The 18,274-nt window shown below is 42.6% G+C and overlaps 2 protein-coding genes across 3 annotated transcripts; one reads left to right on the top strand and one right to left on the bottom strand.

Annotated features, from left to right (window-relative positions):
• Window positions 1-2,265: 2,265 nt before the first annotated feature.
• Window positions 2,266-10,526, bottom strand: LOC119300636 (histone deacetylase 6-like). 2 transcript variants are annotated; one of them, XM_037577539.1, is made up of 4 exons: window positions 10,401-10,526; window positions 10,118-10,311; window positions 8,825-8,950; window positions 2,266-2,769 (listed from the first exon to the last, which is right to left on the bottom strand). In XM_037577539.1, the coding sequence occupies exons 1-4, from the start codon at window positions 10,446-10,448 to the stop codon at window positions 2,589-2,591; spliced, it is 549 nt and encodes a 182-aa protein (XP_037433436.1). In that variant the 5' UTR covers window positions 10,449-10,526; the 3' UTR covers window positions 2,266-2,588. The 2 variants fall into 2 exon arrangements, with proteins under 2 accessions (XP_037433436.1, XP_037433435.1); XM_037577538.1 differs by having other exon boundaries at window positions 10,386-10,512.
• Window positions 10,527-10,684: 158 nt separating this feature from the next.
• On the top strand, window positions 10,685-12,433 carry LOC119300635 (40S ribosomal protein S29). The gene is made up of 3 exons (XM_037577537.1): window positions 10,685-10,840; window positions 11,514-11,613; window positions 12,124-12,433. The coding sequence occupies exons 1-3, from the start codon at window positions 10,779-10,781 to the stop codon at window positions 12,130-12,132; spliced, it is 171 nt and encodes a 56-aa protein (XP_037433434.1). The 5' UTR covers window positions 10,685-10,778; the 3' UTR covers window positions 12,133-12,433.
• The last annotated feature ends 5,841 nt before the right edge of the window (window positions 12,434-18,274 follow it).

Genomic DNA, 18,274 nt, shown 5'->3' with positions numbered 1-18,274 from the left:
CAAGTAGACTACTTCGGTCAACGAAAGTCCAAATAAGCTTCATGGTCAAGAAGGCAAAAGGGCGAAGACCACATAAAAGCATAAGTCAAAGGAGAAGGCAAGTGAGCAAAGAAGCCCAAGCGCAAGCAAGAAAGCCTCTTCATAGTGTAGGGATTCTACTCAACCCCACCTCCTAGCCTAACAAGAAGCACATGGGCCAAATGACGAAAAATTACTAGTCCTACGCTCTCACCTCCTTACTTCAAGAGTAGGCTTGGTCATTTGTTAAGGACACCTAGGCTAATATAGAGTTTCCCGTGAGCATGTAACTCACTCACTCTCACATGAATACACTTCACATTCCTCTTCCAAGCCTCTTCAGGAGGGCAAGCAAAGGCCGAGAGCTCGGAGTCTGAGGGATTTGGTAAGACTCGGACTAGTCAAGAGTTGTGGGACTGCGAAAACGGCCGCACTCCGAGTGCCTCGTGCCCTGGGCACCACTCTCGATGACTCTTCCATAGGATGTAGGTCGCGCTCCCACGAGGCGACCGAACCTATTTAAGAAACATCGATGTGTCACTTTGTCGAGTGTACGGCGACCTTCAACATAAGGTCGTTGTACACGCCCTCTCTAATCTCTGTTCATCCAACTTTTTTTTGAAAGGGGGGTATATTAATATCGTGAAGATACCAATTACACCCAGCCTCTACACCGGATGCACACAACCAATCTGTCCACCCAACTAAGGATACCCCCTAGTCGAAAGTGATTTTTGAACGTCAAAATTGGCGTCAACCGTGCGGAATCCTCACCGTGTGTGAGAAATCACCACGGCCATCGCAGCTAGATGTCCCCAAAGCGAGCCTCGAAAAAAGCTGAGGCATCCAAGGAGAGCTTCAATGACAGGGTTGAAGAAGGACACCAAATGGAGGCGGAGCTCAAAGCCCTCGCCCACACCGAAGAAGGGCCGCGACAGGCGACCACACCGCTCCGTTCTGAATTATTTGTCGTAAGTATGGATGTATCTAGATGTATTTTAGTTTTAGATACATCCATTTCTGCGACGAGTAATTTGAAATGGAGGGAGTATAAGTCTTTTTAGAGATTCTAATATAGACTACATACGGAGATTGAATGAATCTACACTCTAAGTATGTCTATATACATCCGTATGTAGTTCATATTGAATCCTGACTTATATTTAGGAACGGAGGGAGTACATTTTGACCTATTGTCTTGCCATATTAGTATTTCAGTTCATCCAAACTGTCCAACAACTATTTTGGGAGGAATACATCTGAGATTTGAGAGGACTGTGTAGTACAAATAAACTGCAATGATGATCAAACAAGCAATAGCATGCAAATTTGGATGATTATGTTTTAAGGAAAATATCTATATATATCTGTATGTAGTTCATATTGAATTCTCTAAAAAGACTTATATTTAGGAACAGCAGGAGTAAATTTTAACCTATTGTCTTGCCATATTAGTATTTCAGTTCATCCAAACTGTCCAACAACTATTTTGGGAGGAATACATCTGAGATTTGAGAGGACTATGTAGTACAAATAAACTGCAATGATGATCAAACAAGCAATAGCATGCAAATTTGGATGATTATGTTTTAAGGAAAATGAGACCACAAACTTGAGTAGCCGTTCACCAGATTTGCCAAGCACACGAATGTCAACCAAAGAGTTCCTCAAAAAAAAAAGGCAACCAAAGAGGACATATGTTGTTTTATGTCTGATTGGGTTTATAATGTTAGGCAGCTCACAAAGTGACATCACTATCAACCAACGAATAAAAAATAGCATCACACTAACTTAAAATATGAGTTTATCTTAATCATCTTGCAAAAGGACAACTTTCATGACATGATTTAACCTCCCAGAAGCACACCACTTGCTTATTTTGCAAAGGGATCAAATTTCCTTTACTGCTTATCACAAAATGACAAGTTGGTCATAAAAGTTCTAGAAGTGGATATCCTGTAGCTATAGAAATAGCAGAAATCTTTCTCATGTGGACCGATAAGCAGTGCATTGGCACACATTTGAGCAAGAAATATTAAGTTCCTCAAGCTCATGCCATAGAGGGCATTGTTGAGTGTTCATTTCCCAATTAGATAGCTTCTTCGTCAAATACATGCTCTTTATGCATTGTGTTTCTACAACTGAGTATTCCTCCTATCTGGTAGGCAACAAGCTGTCAGCCTGTAGTGCCAACAATTATGCACTATCAGAGACTAGTGAGCAGAGCACAACTCTTATCTGAGAATCTAAAGTCAAACGGCACATACCTAAACTTTCATATCTTTGTGGATAAGCTTAAACTACATCAGTCACTGGAGAAAAATATATTCGCAATTGAATACTTTTCTGGATGTCAACATCAAGGCAATTTTAATGCCTTTATCATGTCCAAAGGTAAACAGACTTTTACAATTATCAGTTTGCTTCACGCCTAACAGGTACTTCGGCAGGAGTAATGAGGAACATGACCATTAGCTGACTTATATTTGTGCTGGTGCTTAGCAAGGTCCATCTCACACAATGGGCTACTGTCATCATGACAAAAAAACTCACTGACAGAGGATCACACATTAGGAACTTGAAGATGAACCTCCATTTTGTCCACTGCTCAAATCCAGTACTTCAAGTGATCGAAAAGGGGGCCTTTCTCCAAATTTCAACAGATGTGCAACTTCATAAACTGGGAGCAGTTCTAAAATGGATTGAGCGTCTAGGTAGGAGTCACAGGCAAAACACCAAACTGACAGATCACTGAAAAGGGATACAACAACGCTGAGTAAAAGCAATCCAATAATGTGCAGATGCTGCAATATAGGAAGGATTAAACTGTATTGCTTCACAACAAGGATAGAAGAGGGAAAGGCAGAACATGATAGGATCTTCAGTAACAAAATGAAAAATAAGATAATACGGAAACAATAATTTTAGATTTATAGCAATATTTAGCTATCTTCGTGCTTCTGCATTTTATATATTATTCAAAGCAGGAGGTATTTCACTAATAATATGTGTAGCAAACTATGGTGTATGGACATTTCCTTTAAATTCAGTCAACTAGCCAGGTTTAAACTTTGCCACCATTAAACTCAAGTTAGTTTAACTCAACAGCAAACAATCATATGAGTAATTGATTGCTTAAAGGTACCACCAGAGAGAACAGCATTTCACATTGACTCTCTTGTAGAGGTTTATGGTACGACTAGTAGTAAAGCTGTTAAACCAGTGTAGTGAAGTACTGGCCAGTGCTGTAACTTCTGCAGTTCTTCTTACAGAACATATACACAGGAATAAACCATTCTCACAAAAGAAATGAAAGGATTAATAACCATACTTCAAGAGTTTATGTTTGTTGGTGGCAAAGGCTATAATCATGCATATCTGATCTAGACCTTCGCATTGTACAATGATGTGAACCTAGGTAGCCACCAATAGATTCTTCATAGTTTTCAGGTTGGCAATTTGAATCTACGATTCATAAATTGACCGGGCACATGAATCTATAAGGTTTGTGAATCAGATAGTGCAATAGCTAAGATAGCCACAAGAAATCCTAATTTCACAAAACAACAATAAAAGGAAAGAAAGAAAGAGGTTCAGAAGCCACTTGGGCCAGCCCAGCTAGGAATACTCGCTGAGTACTCATGCCACAATGCCTTTGCCCTAAGGCACCTAAGTCCCCTTAAACCCACCGGCATATATACTTTTCAACATCTCACCCCGTCTCTTCTGATGCGATGTTCTCTGTCTTGCCACCTCCACCCCTATGATTCTCGCTTTGTGCCTCTTCTGTGATGCTGTCCACTGTTGCATCTCCCCTCGTGCAGTCCTTGAGCAGTGGCGTCAGAAGGATGGACAAAGGGCAAAGGTAGCACCACAGTGAGGCAGCAGGAGAAGTGGCAGGGTCAAGCGGTCGCCCAGTAAAGTGATGTCATGCCTGCAGTTCAGGTTACTGAACCTTCAGCAGACTGAAGTGCACTTGTTGGACTCGTGCAGCAATTGGCGATCAGGCCTTGGGCCTTGTAACCTGGGAGACAAGTGGCCCAATGGGGTGTGTGCCAAGTGGCTTCTTAGGCGTGCGTTGTGACACCCGAACGGTATTGAATGAGAAACATGCGAACTCTGTTCCTCACCTCCTGCTCCTCTCATTCTCACATGCTCTCCTCCCCTCCCCTCCCCTTCCCTGTGCGATCTCGAACCCCTCCAGATCGTGTCGTCACAACTTACACTCAATCCACCGCGCCATGCTCATAGCCTCTTGACCGACCTACAACATCCATTGTGTGAGGTGCGATTCATCTTGCTGAATCGCCAAAAATCCTCCATGGGATTGATTTGAGAAAGCACAAGGGTGTTAAAAATAATTAGCCTTGAAGGTACTTGGGCAGCCGGCATCTTCCTCTTGTTGCAAGAGGAACTGGAGTAAATACGGCTTCATCCATAGTGCTGCAAGAAACAAGCTTACTCCTGCTCGAGCTGCTGATTTGGTGTTTACACACAACAACCACCGCCTGCTTTCAAGAATTCTCAAGCATATCAAACTGTGCCAAGCAGAATGCGGGACATTGGGAGAGACGGAGTTGAGAGTTTTGGTAGTGTGGGTATGCTTGAAGGTGCAGATCTTTCACTTGATGAACAAGCTTTGGAGGAGATAATAGATTCTCTCACTTGGGTCTCTTTATCCATCAAGCTTCAGCCATCAGCCCAGGAGCTTATTTTATTTATGTTTCTACATCATTTATGTAATGCACTCCTGAATTGTTAGACTACGGCCATTTGAACTGTTTGCTATGTGGCCACCTGAGCCTTATAAGTACTATCTTTTATGCTTTTAGTGGACTATTTGATGTTGTTAACTTCTGATGCAGTCAATTTGTCATGGTCTGGTTCTTTGGTTTGTATTTGTAATATTGTGTCATGCTGGGTGTTTGAGAATTTGAGATTGCCATCACATAGTAGTAACATACATGCCACATAGGCAAAATATATGACGTGGCAAGTAATTAATGAGGAGAGATGCAAATGGAGTAACATAATATGTTACCATCAAATAGCAGTTCCCAATGTAAAATGAGTCTACAAAGTAATAAATGAAGCTCTCTATGTTATCACATCTACTCCCTCCGTTCCGAATTACTTGTCGCAGGTATGGATGTATCTAGATGTATTTTAGTTCTAGATACATCCATTTCTGCGACGAGTAACTTGGAACGGAGGGAGTATGACACTACCCACTATGGAGGTAGTAACAGAGACTAGTAACATATGCATGTTACTAGTCTAAGCTACTACCCACTATGACTAGCCTAATGTTATTGGGGGCTAGCGTTGCAGATTGGGTAAGCAAACTTCTTTGCTGTTTGTCAAGTACCACTTCATATCTTACATTCTTAAGAAGTTGCTCCCCACTACAAGGTATTCTCTTGACATGCAAGTGGTCCAACTCAGCACGCTATGTCATCAAATATCAGCCAATCACAAGTTCTTACATTCTTAAGAAGTTGCTCCCCACTACAAGGTATTCTCTTGACATGCAAGTGGTCCAACTCAGCACGCCATGTCATCAAATATCAGCCAATCACAAGTTCACAACTATCTCACAGCTCAGCCACATCAATAATTCTTTTAGTTTTTATTTCAACTAATGGTGCGGTTTAATTTCCATTTAAGACGCATTTGTTCCTCTTCCTATTCCGTAACTGACGAGAGAAATAAGAGGAGAGCCCTCCACTCACCACGACCAATCAAAAAGCTGGATCGCTCCTGCACTGGGCCGTCCGCGCCGCCATGCCGGTCACAACCTATTGCACACATGGTCGCCTATCTCCCCTGGCCGCCCGCGCCGGCTAAGCCGGCCGCACAACCACCAATAGCGCACATAGGAATCGATGCTCCTCCGCCACTGCCGCCACCTCGCCGCGACCCCAGGCCACCGTACGCCTCATGGTCTGCTGCATGTACAAACTCGTAGTAGGCCAGCTTATTGGCCCATCTGCTAATACATGCCAAAATAAATGCCCACTATGGCACGACGTTGGATTCCTGCCTTCTATCTTGCATATGCCTGTTAGACTGTTGACTCTGCCTAATCGGCTCCTCTTCCCCACAATCTCCTTTCCTGCAAATGTGCCAGAAACGAACGGCCGCACCACACAATGACACAAATGCGGAGGAGGTAACTGAACCGCTCGCTTATCCTTTAAATATCAGCCTGGAGTGCACAAGTGTGTATGAATCTTATTTTCTGAAAGAAGAGAATCATCTTCCACCACAACTGGACTCAGATCTTTGATTACACTTCCCAACATGTACATGCTGATTGATTGGGTCCCTCTCTAGCCCTCTTTTCTTTGTCTAATCCAATCTTTTATCTGATTTCTTATTTTGTAAGATTTGGCCACAGGTTGCTCGATGATTTGTTGCAGATTGCGATGGTTATTTGTGCTTTCTTCCTGCATAGGTTTCTTACCGCTTGAGTTAGTAGATAATCATCCCATCTGTAAAATTTATTATCTGAACTTGATGAACGCATGACATGTATCTTATATTTGTTTCAGTACGTTACAAATCACATTCATATGATCCCCTTCATTCCATGCAATGCATTGGTTGGAACAAATCATCTACTACAACCCAGGACGAAATCTCATTATCCCTTCTATTCAAGTAAGTCATAATTGTCACTCAATCAAGAAGATAGGCTTGGATGAATTTAGGTAGGCATATATGTGAGGCAACTATTTTGTTTTCACAATTTCATTTTCCTGTCTTCTACACAGGGTGGACATACTGGTATCGCGTACAGATCAGCAGAGAAATGGTGACAGACCCATCCGCTTGCTGCACATTCATTGCTGCGGCATCTCGATCATTCTACAAGACACGCGCCACTAAGCTTCGCCGATTTGGAGCAGCAATTTACTGGAGCCCATTCGAGTTGCCAAGGACATCTTCTGCCCTCTGTTACACGTCCAGGCTTCCACATCACTTTCTTTTAGCATATCTTGATAATGTCACTTAGATCATTATTACTTAGTAGATGCACCCTTATTTTTGTGATCCTTTAGTTTTGGTGGACCTAAACATCGCGAGTTGGAACGATCAGAAAACCATGCCCATTGTTATCACTTTTTTCCTCCTTCAGATATTGAGACCAGTACTAATTTCAGTGCTTCACTTTTGTCATTCAAAAGCTTGGCTTGAGGAATTTAGAGAGAAGGACATTTAGTGGGTCATTTGCAGGTGCTTTCCGATTCAGTCATTGGTCATGGAGTTCATTTCACATACGTATTGTGTTCTTATCACCAATATTCTATTTACGACATGTTCTAAGGCATCATTTAATCCTTGTGAACAACACGCTAGATTACATAGGTCGTTGACTTTACATTATATCTTTTTTGTTGTTTCTTTATAAGACAATATAGTTGTAGCAAATGGTCCCGCAGCAACGCGCGGGGCATCTTCTAGTTATTATGATTTATATGTCTCTAATAGACTGATACTAATACTAGACTATTGTTTGATGTGTTTTGCAAGTTGAAATGACATGGATCTGGTCTGGATGATTCAATCAAGCACTTCAAATAGGAGACAACAAATGGGGCAGTATCTCTTTCTCATTTTTTTTTGTCTTTAACTCTATATTACATGGCATATTTTTTTATTTTTATATATACTTGCCGTGTCCCCGATGGGTGTTTCTGGAAAATGCCGTATCCCGTGTCCCCGTATGAGTGTTGCCATGTCCGTGTTGCCGTATCCGTGCTTTTTAGGATGACTTCACTTGATCCCTAAGAACCAATCTCTCTATGAAGCCCATAGAGAGTACGAGGAAACTTATCCCTAATACACTGAATACATCTATAAAGCAATTAACCCAACTTAACAAGGACATTGGTCTCTATTTTCCAACTAAGAGCATCTCTAGCAGATCCCGTAAACCGGGCCATCCGGAATAATAACCGCCGGTTTACGGGACGAGGGCGTTTTTTCTGTCCCAAACAGATCCTGCAAAATCGACCATCCCGGATATTTTTTTGCGGGATCCTGCATAATCCGGGCCTTGTCCCGTAGATAACCAGGATTGGAGCTCTTTTTTGCACGGACCTGTAATACAAAAAAACGGTTGGCGGGAGGTTAGTTTCAGCTCCCTCGCTTTCGTTCCTCGCCAACACCACTACGGTCCAACCTGTTCGACCCTGGTGCACCGCCGCCGTCCGGGCTGGCGGACATTGGCTGCAAGCAGCTCCCACCGCTAGCTGCTGCTGCTGCCGTCGCCGCTAGCTCCCGCCGCCGCCCCCGCTAGCTGCTGCTGCTGCCTCCGTTAGCTCCCGCCGCCGCTCCCGCTAGCTTGCTCCCATGAGCTGCCGCACGAGGATCCAATTGCTTTTCTTTTTTATGTGTGAGGGTGCTTTGTGCTATTTTCCAGGGACCTTGTTGTAAATTCAATTGGTTTATATGGGATCTGTTCTGCTGACGTAAAAATCATACCGTAAATTTCCACAAATTCATTTTAGGGGGAACCATATACTGTTTTCACAGGACACGGTTTTAGCTGATCTGCTAGAGATGCTCTAACACTGCTGGCTGATTAACATGAGTACTATAGTGAGCGCACAACAATACCGTTTCACATTGGCATAGGTGACCGCTAGATTTAGAACATGGCATACTTTGCTCTAACAAAAAAAAAAAACATGGCATACTGACTACTGGAACTGGAGAGCCCTGATCATAATAAATGCAGTCAATGAAAATTATCCGCAGTCCAAGAGAAAATTAAGCAAAAGGAAGTTGAACAATTTACCTGAAGCTCAGGGCGATACAATGGCCCGTTTCTTGATAATGGCACAGCATGTGTTTGTTGATAAAACGACTACACAGCACATCCTTGCAGATCAAGCATAACCAGTTTTCAGAAGGGTGATGACATCTGCATGGAAAAATGCTCATAAGGAAACACAAGACATGGACATATGAAGTACATCAAATCCAACAGTTATGTTTTGTCCTAAATTCGAGCATATGAGGTTAATTCAGATTCAATACAAGGATAGGGGTATACATTATCTTGTGCCACAGGCTAACGTAACTCATTGGAAAATCTTAATACTGCTTTTGGTGTTTATAGGCAATTAACATCCAGATGCTATAGCAACAAGCATGCAAGGAAGATAGCATAGACAATGTTTGACAATCTATTAATTTTATGTTGCACCATGAAATCGTAAACAGCATTTTCAGGTGAAATGACACAGAAAACCATGCTTTGGTTATAGAAGTCATATAAGAAGTATCAACAGTGCTTTTTCATGTGTAATCCATGCATACATAAATCATTCAGTTGTAGAACACAGTGAGGAGGAAGCCATGCTGTTCACCAGCTCACTAGATGTTAGCCTGTTACTAACTTTCAACTAAGGAATGCACCCAATAGTATCTTCAAAACCCAGATCCCAATCATCTAACTTTCTCATTGAGCAATCATTCTACCAAAGAAACTCATATTTTGCACCTACCACTCTCCATGACGTTTTCCTGATAAAAGGATATCCTATTTTGCAAACCCAACAACTCTTTTTCTTTGGAAATATCACATCTTAAAGTCATATTTCCTTCTGTCACTTGGAGGTGATTTGGCTACTCAAAATATTGTGAATAAACAGAGGAATTGCATGCCAGAATTGATGCAAGAATAACAACAACATGAGCCATATGTTGATACAGTGAGAATAATGCGAAGGAGAAATCATGAAGTGAAGCTTCTAGTTAGTAATCTAAATAACTCTCATTCATAAATATGAGACTTGCCATAACACTTTCGAGTCACAACTTAGTACCAATCAATCGCATTGTCATCAAGTATCAATCCCTTTTCCTTGTCAATTTAAGTTATCTAGTCATATTTCACCATAACTGAAGTCTGGGAACCAGGCATTCAGCCAAATAGTGCGCCACCCAAGAGGATAGTACTAGGGAGAAAAAAACCTAGCCCAGCGGGAGCGCATCAAACCGCAGGAAAGAACCCTCACAAGTAACAACCCGCATGTCAGGCCCAGGATCGCAAGACACCAAACTCGAAGAGGATGATGAGACAAACCTAGAGCAGTGGGAATCAGGCGCGGGCACGCGCGCGAGTTCGTCGGCGCTGGCGGCGGGCATGGCAGGGAGGTGCGAGCAGCTGGTCCGCGCCTCCACCCACCCCGCCTCGGCGCCATAGAGTTCCAGGCTCAGATCTCCCTCATCGTCCACCTTGCGGTTGATATCGTCGGTACCTTCCTCTCTCTCCTTCCCCTGCGACGACGAAACATTCGAGGACGCGTCAGTGGAGTGTAAGAAACAACACAGAGACGGTAGGTAGGGGCTACGTCGTTCACACGGACAGGTCGGGATGAAGACGAGTGCTCTCCGGCTCCGGCGGCGGAAGACATCCTCGGCGAGTCGGAGTGGAGCGGCAGACGACGATTTTTTTTCCCGACGAGTCTCACGGGCCACGGCGAGTCGTGCAGATACAGCACTATATCTGAGGCCCAAATGCTCATGATTGGCTGGGCCCAACAAAGAGGCCCTTTAAGCCCGTATACGGGGCTAAGTGTCGGCCTGGGCCCAATCCAACCCGTGCCCTTGGCTTAGGGTTTACCGCGGCGTCTCCCTATATAAGCCACTCCCGCTCGCACCGCCGCCACCTACCCTTTCCTCCTCCCACGCGCATCCTAGCAACCGGCGGCGGCAGGCGGAAGGCGAACAAGAAGGCGGCGACGATGGGGCACTCCAACGTCTGGAACTCCCACCCCAAGAACTACGGGCCCGGCTCCCGCGTCTGGTAATACTTCTGCCACCGCCTCGATCCCCTCCATCTCCTTAAAATGCCTAGTTCGTTGTTCGTTCCCGCGGCTAGATATCTCCTGCTAGACCAACTGTTCGCCCGGATCTGTGTGTCTTACACGATTTAGTTGGCGACATATATCATTCGATCGTGGCGTGCTTCATATGGCGATTAAAACCTTGTTTGCTCTGTGTTATGTGTTGTCAGGGACTTATTAACCGGTTAAATTCTCACATTTGATGATTGTTATGCCTTGATAAAGGCTTTCCCATCTTCATATGATGTGTATTTTGTTGATGTAGTTGGCGACTTGTATCATCTGATTCTGGCGTGCTTCATATGGCGATTAAAATCTTCTTTGCTTAACTCTGTTAGATGTGGTCAGCTAGGTTTCGGGTTTCGTTGTTAGTATGTCGCTCAAACCATTCAGAGCTTGCTGTGATGTGCAAGTGGCTTCACAAGCGACTCAACCAGGAAAATATTGTTAGAATTGCCTCAAAAGTTTAATTTGTTACTTAACAAGCATTTCTTCCGGTGCTGTGCGGTAACAAACTGAAATAGCATGTGGTTGCTGGCTTGTCTGGCGTACCATTCAATCACTGATGTTATTGTGATGAACAAGTATGCTTACGAGTGATTGTACTGACCCCAAGTTTGTTATTTTTGGCAGCCGGGTCTGTGGAAACTCCCATGGACTGATCAGGAAGTATGGGCTGATGTGCTGCAGGCAGTGTTTCCGCAGCAACGCCAAGGACATTGGCTTCATCAAGGTATACAACAAGAACATTATTGTTGCACGAGGAACAATCTGAAATTATATTATTATTTTGTCAGCCATGATTCCCTTACTATTTATATATAGTCCTTCAGTAAGCAGCTTCAAATGTCAGTTATGACTTAATACATTAGATTTGTGATTCCTTATTGCCTTCTAGTGTTTGATGATACCTATTCCTAGTCTACATCCAAATTAGATAAATGATTGGTTAACAAATTGATGTGCTCCATTGTTCTCTATGGTTGGCTCATTTACTTTGCAGTTTCTGTATTGAGATGTTTTTTGCTAGTATTTTATTACATTGAAGATGTATTTCCAAGTCAATATGATTCAGATAACATAACATAATAGCCAAGCTTTGGTACAGTTGTCTTGATGTTCTTATGCAGTGTCGTTTCTTCTGCATCTAGCCTTCTAGTCTAGTATAAAGCATGTATATCAAAATTTTATCGTTTGTGCAGAACTATTGTTATAATTATTTGATTATTATCTTTTGTTGCAGTACCGTTAATTCACCTGTTCCTGCTACCCTGAAGTGAAGCTGATCAGGGATGAAGGATTGGAGCACTTAATAGAATGCTTAATTTCAATTCCAGTAATGTTTGCTCGTGGTTTTATGTTTTGATGGATACTGAATGATGTAATTGTTGAACATGAGTTAATTACCCATGGAGAAGTCTTTTATCGTTCTGTTGTCTGTGTTTGTCCCCTCTCATTGTCATTGTTAGTTATAAGTACTTGTTTTTTTATTAGAACATATTGGGTCAATGGCTGTAACAGACCAGCAACCTAGCAAATAAGCTTATTTCATATCTATCTGTGCTTGTATATAAGCACATGAATGACTGAATCCACGCACCGTACCAGAGAGAATGAAGCGCGTGAGCACATGAATGAGCATCTCTACTCCTAATGTCTTAGTTGGTAGGTTGTGTTCTGGGTTTAATTTTCGTCTCACCTACCATGTTTTTTTGGTACTTCTTTGATACCTGCTCCCACCTCCCGGTTCAAAAAAACCCAACCAAAACCACATTCATGTAGTTCTCTCGCAAGCGACAGAATCTAACAAAGAAAAACCAGCGAAAAAAAACCCTCCACGACCTGCACGCGGGCAGGAATGAGCGAGGCCTCCGGGTCTAGGGTGCCCACCTCTCTTTCTCTCTCGCCTCCCACCCTCACCCTCCCGATCTGGTCGCCGCCCACCTTCACCCTCCCGATCTCGTGAGCTGCAGGGGAAATCGGTCTTTAGAATCGCCACCATCGATGCCGCTCAGTTTCCCTCCGCAACCTGCCACTTGCGACGGACCGAGGTTGTCGATGTGGGCTCGACGCAGCCGCCCGGAGCTACTTCGCCCTCGATGTCGAGGAGGGCGTGGGCCTGATCGAGCTCCCGGCCGCCTTGCTTCTCTACAGACTATCTCTATCCTCAGTCGTAGGCTCCTCGTGCTTTCTCCCCTGCGCCGCCACCCAATGGTCTCCGCCAGCGCCGCGTGCCCCCAAGAAAATGGCGGCCTTGGATGAAAATGTGCGGCTCGATCGACCTTGAGAAGATCCCCATCAATGCGGACTCCCCTATGTAAGTCCCCAATTCCCCTCCCTTCTCCCTTCCCTCGATCCAAATCTCGTATCCACAGATCTAGATCACGGCCATAGGGAAACCAATAACGAGAAGAAGCGGCTCGCCGAGATATGCCATGTCGACTTCTCCTTTTGTCATCAATGGAGGCGCCACGAAGGCCAAGAAGAAGGCCCCAACAGCCCTGGCCATGGCAGGGCCTCATGTAGAGTCTGAAGTAGGTGCAACATCATAGTCCGTCCTTGCACGTACAAAAAATAGACATTTATTTTTGATTATGGTCGCCGTAAATAATGATGTTACTACGGGTCTATTTTTTTCTGATTATGGTCCTTTCAGTATTGATTCTTGCTTGTATATTAAGAATTAAGTTTCCCTGGTTAGAAGTAACCATCAGTTCTTTCTACTTTCTGAAGAACTAGCATTCTTTTCTCTTTATTTTTTCGTCCATATTAAATTATTTGGCACAAACATACATCTGAAATAAATGCAAGTCTATATCAAGTACTGAGATTAAGATGGATGGGAGGTCACGGATGCTGGGTCGGAATTTGAATGCTAATGCCTTCACTACTTTGTTGTGTTGTTTATGTTACACGGTTATGAGTCCGGTGTGTGGATCGGTCATTGGTGAAAGCAGCCGCCTAATTTCAGAGTTCTTCCTTTGTTCTCCCAGGACCAAACCAACGATCAATGTGTGCTGAGAATGACAGCAGTATGCACCACATTTGCAGTCTTAACTACATGGTAAGCTTTACTAAACTGAAACTTGTCCAAACGTTTTGCAACCACGTTGGAAAAATTTATCAGGTTGCAGTTTTGCGGCCGTGTCGAATCGCTTTTATACTTAATACTTTTGATGGGTCGTACAAGCTGGTTGAACTGCCACTGGTTGTTACAACCTACAAATATACAGATCTTCAATATATGACTCACTATATATATGAAATTCTCCATGCATAAATTGTGTTTTTAGACGATTCACTGTAGCAATTGGTGTGCTATAACAGTGAGACTGTTCTATATATTGCTATCCAGATTTGACATTTAGTTTCCATAACCTTTATTTTTCTGTTATTATTAAGGACAACATGCTAATTTCTCTAATCCACTCTTATTGTAATGTTATGATTTTGTTTCTAGGTTAGTAAAACTTTTTATTCAGCTCAAAGAGGTCATGCAGTACATCCTAGAAAATAAAGGCGAGTCAATTCGGTGAGGATAAACTAGATTGCCTTCTATTGTGGCGGGTCAAACTATTTTTTGAAACACCACCACCACCTACATGCTTTTTTCTTCCTTTTCCTTCTAATAGAGCGCTGATTGTACCTACTTAGAAATGTTAGTGGATGCATCCAAGTCTGATTTGGCACTTCTTTTTTAAGCTGAATGGAGAGGTCATATCTAGCTATAAGTTGTTTGCTACTATATTTCTTTAGTTCCAATTAATTGGATTTGATTTTAAAGTTCTACAGCCAAATGATAGTTCAGAGAGAGTACATGTTGTTACTCCACTTATTTAAAAACCACCAGAGAGAGTACATGTTGTTACTCCACTTATTTGACTAAATGATGCAAATGCTTTCCCCATAGGATAACTTGACAATTTGTCGAGAGAAGTAATAAAAACCGTCAAGCTTAAAGAGCAAAAGTTTGAGCACTGAAACGGTGAGTTCAGATGCCATGTAGTTCATAGTCTATGTGCAACGGCTCTTTAATTTGACTGAAGCAAATGTGATTTCTGGTTCTACCAAATTATTTTATTTTATTGTGCAACACAAGTATCTTTATTTGACCTTGTTTCCTTAGACTATGAAGAGGTTAGAAGAAAAAAGTGTCGATTGTTGTATTGTCACATTGTACATCATAATCATTGTTGTATATGTTTTTGCATACATACATCAATTATGTACATAGACAGAAGAAGTCTTAACAGAGCTATTTCAAAACAAGATGAGGAGAGCCCCAATGATTTAAACAGTAAAATACTAACCTGCACATGATCATATAATGTACGGATCACAGGCTGGCTAAACCCTTCTTTCGAGTCTCCTAACATTGTCTACTTAATTTTCAGTACCTGCAAGGTCAGCTAGCTAGAAATTTGGGTATGCTGCTATATGCCTTCAATTTGTAAAATAAGATGCATATTATTCAGCTTGATTCATTGCTCAGGATTTTTGAATAAGATGGGGCGACCATGATGTGGCTCGGAGAAAGGGTGCATATGGGATTACTTATTACCCATTGGGTCTGCAAATATGAGAGGTAAAAAATTTCACTGTAGTGCAAGGCACGTTCTAAGTTTCATCTTCGCACATGATTATGGGCTTATGGCATCTGATCAACTTTCTCTTGACATGCGTAATTGCAACATCGTCCCGATCTTTTCAAAAATAGATTGTCTATGATTATGAGAGTAACCACAAGAACAGACGAAAGTCGCGAGACTCGTTACGAAACAATGCAGATTCTTTACCCCTAGGACAGTGACAGTGCTAAAATTCATGTATGTATGTTAGGAGTTACGATATGACCTTTTATTTATGTATGTTAACATTCAAAAATGTTTGATGAGATCAATAATGTATATATGAGACGTGATAAAACTGAACATATGTTGTACTCGGCGTATTTGATTAAATATATTAACTAACGAACCCATACTTTATTTATCATCAAGTGGCAATGCATGGGTATTTAGCTCGAGTTGTGCATGGGCTGCTCGAGCTGCGCGCCAATGTGGAGGCCCCGCACCGCCGCCGATGGGCTGATGTTGTTGCACGTCGTGGCAAGGACGTCAGTGTGTGCGCTGCTTGTGCTGGGCGCTGATGTGGTCGCCCCTGACCGGAAGGGACGCCGCTGGAGCTGCCGCGGGATATGGTGGTGGTCCGCTGATGGAGCTGGGAGCAGACGCGGAGGCAATGGGCCCGACTCTCTGTGTGCAAATCATGATGACTTGGAGCACTGTCATGGGAAGTTTTTATTCATCTTTACCTATATTTATTGGATTAGGTTCCATTGGCAGGTGAGATTCTTATCCTGAATGCTTTATTCTATTTTTGCCAAGACACTTCTCCTTAATATGTTCAATATTCATAATAAATTTTTTGCGGTAGAATTACATGATTTCTAAACATTTTGATTCATAATACAAATTTGCTGCATCATGGGGTTTATTAGAAATCCTAATGCATTTCTAATCAGGATTGTTTCTTATGGTGATTAAATTTGTCATAGCGTCAACAGGTTAAAGACGATGTACCCTTTTCCCGTTTGGATACCAACCATTGCATTCAACAGTAAGATCTGTTGCTTATTTACTTGTAGAATCAAGTGGGTTAGAGGCATCTGCTTTTAACTATTTACGACACTTCAATAAAACACTCTTTTCTTATTTGTGTGAGTACTATTTGTTTCACTATTAAAAAAATTAGGAACTGAAGCCGAAATAAAATGGTTCCTGGTTGTAGATTCCCGGGTTGATTCTTCGAATTATAACTTCAATTTGTATGCCCTCGCGATAATTTTCTGCCTGAAGTTTCTAGAGCTCACTGATTTTAGGACCTTCTATACATTATATTCTTCAATTAAGTAATGATAATGTAATATTGCATCCTGTCATTTACAATCAGATAAACAAGTGACCTTAAGTATAAGGTTTCAAGCTACTTAACGCTCAATGCTTGTTATATAATTCTCCGTGGTAACATCAACTGAGTTGGGCATCATAATTGGCACTGAACATCCAAAGTTAAGTTCATGCTCACCATTTCATGATTATATTTTTGGTACTGATATTTTCATATTACCAGTTCGCTGAAGATAGAGCTCTGGCATTGTATTGAAGCTCAACTCTGCATGAAAGTGTACAACTTCACTGTTATGTTCTGGCACTCGAATTTGCTATGCTTTTCATGCTAGGAATACTTACACGTTCATTCTTAAATCATATTGTTATATGGCATTGTAGATCTGATGGAAAAGAACTTGTGTGATATAGGCCAGGGCGGAGGACGTTGTCAATGGAAAACATGGCTCCGCATGAAGGTTCACTCGCCAATAGTCTTCAAGAAGATGCGAAGGTCATGGTTCTGTGTTGATGCCCCTTGAAAAAAATATCTTCTCATTTTCTTGTTTGAAGGAACGCTAGGAGAAATTGAGGATGCGAAAAATGTACGGAGAAAAGGGAGACTAGGAGAGGTACACGGTGAGGCATCGACGAATCCTAAAAAGAGAAACTTTTATCACAGTGTTTTCATATCCAAACTTGAATCAAGTATGCTTTTTGAATGGCTTGCACTAAAGCAGAGTATAATTCTTATACTTGTGTTTTAAATTGACTACATGTTGTCATCTCCTCTTGTATACATCTTTCGTAACTACCATTTTGTGATGGGTTGTTAAGCTACCATTCAAGGGAATGCATGTTGACAAATGTATTGATGCTTCCTTGAGTCTACTACTAATATATTTGTAATGTATTTTTCACTGAAAAAAGCACAGCTAATAGCACGCTATAGAGTTGTCTAGCTAAATAAATCAATGTACACTGCCTCGCTAATAGAATGCCATAGTGCGATATTGCATGCTAATAGCGTATTTTAAGGCCGCTCCTATTTTGTTATAGCGCACTACTTTTTCATTGATTTTTATAGAGTTTATCTCTACTCCTAATGTCTCAGTTGGTAGTCTCCGTTTCATGGTTAATTTTGTCCCACCTATCATGGTTTTTTTTTGTCCTTCCTCCACCTCCCAGCGATTCCCCCCTGAACTGTCGCGCTTCGGATCCACCTGCCACCTCGCCGGAGACGAACACCGCCGCGAATGCGAGGGGAACGGGACCAGACCGAGCACCGGCGCCTGTTTCAGTAAGCTCGCTGCGCCCGTCCTCGTTGGTCGCGCCGCACACAGCTCATCGGAGCCCCTAGCCGCGCCAATGCGGTGGTCGGTGGGCGGAGTCGCATGATCGACGCGTGTGGCGATGCGGCGGGGGGAGGGGAGATGGCCGAGATGTTGGAGTGAGTGAAGAAGAGAGGTGAATGAGCCACAAGACCGACCACGACATGGGACTGAT

The sequence above is a fragment of the Triticum dicoccoides genome, chromosome 5A, assembly GCF_002162155.2.
Source record: "Triticum dicoccoides isolate Atlit2015 ecotype Zavitan chromosome 5A, WEW_v2.0, whole genome shotgun sequence".
Lineage (NCBI taxonomy): Eukaryota > Viridiplantae > Streptophyta > Magnoliopsida > Poales > Poaceae > Triticum > Triticum dicoccoides.
Note: the sequence above shows the minus strand (reverse complement) of the source record. Positions and strands in the feature narration are given on the sequence as shown.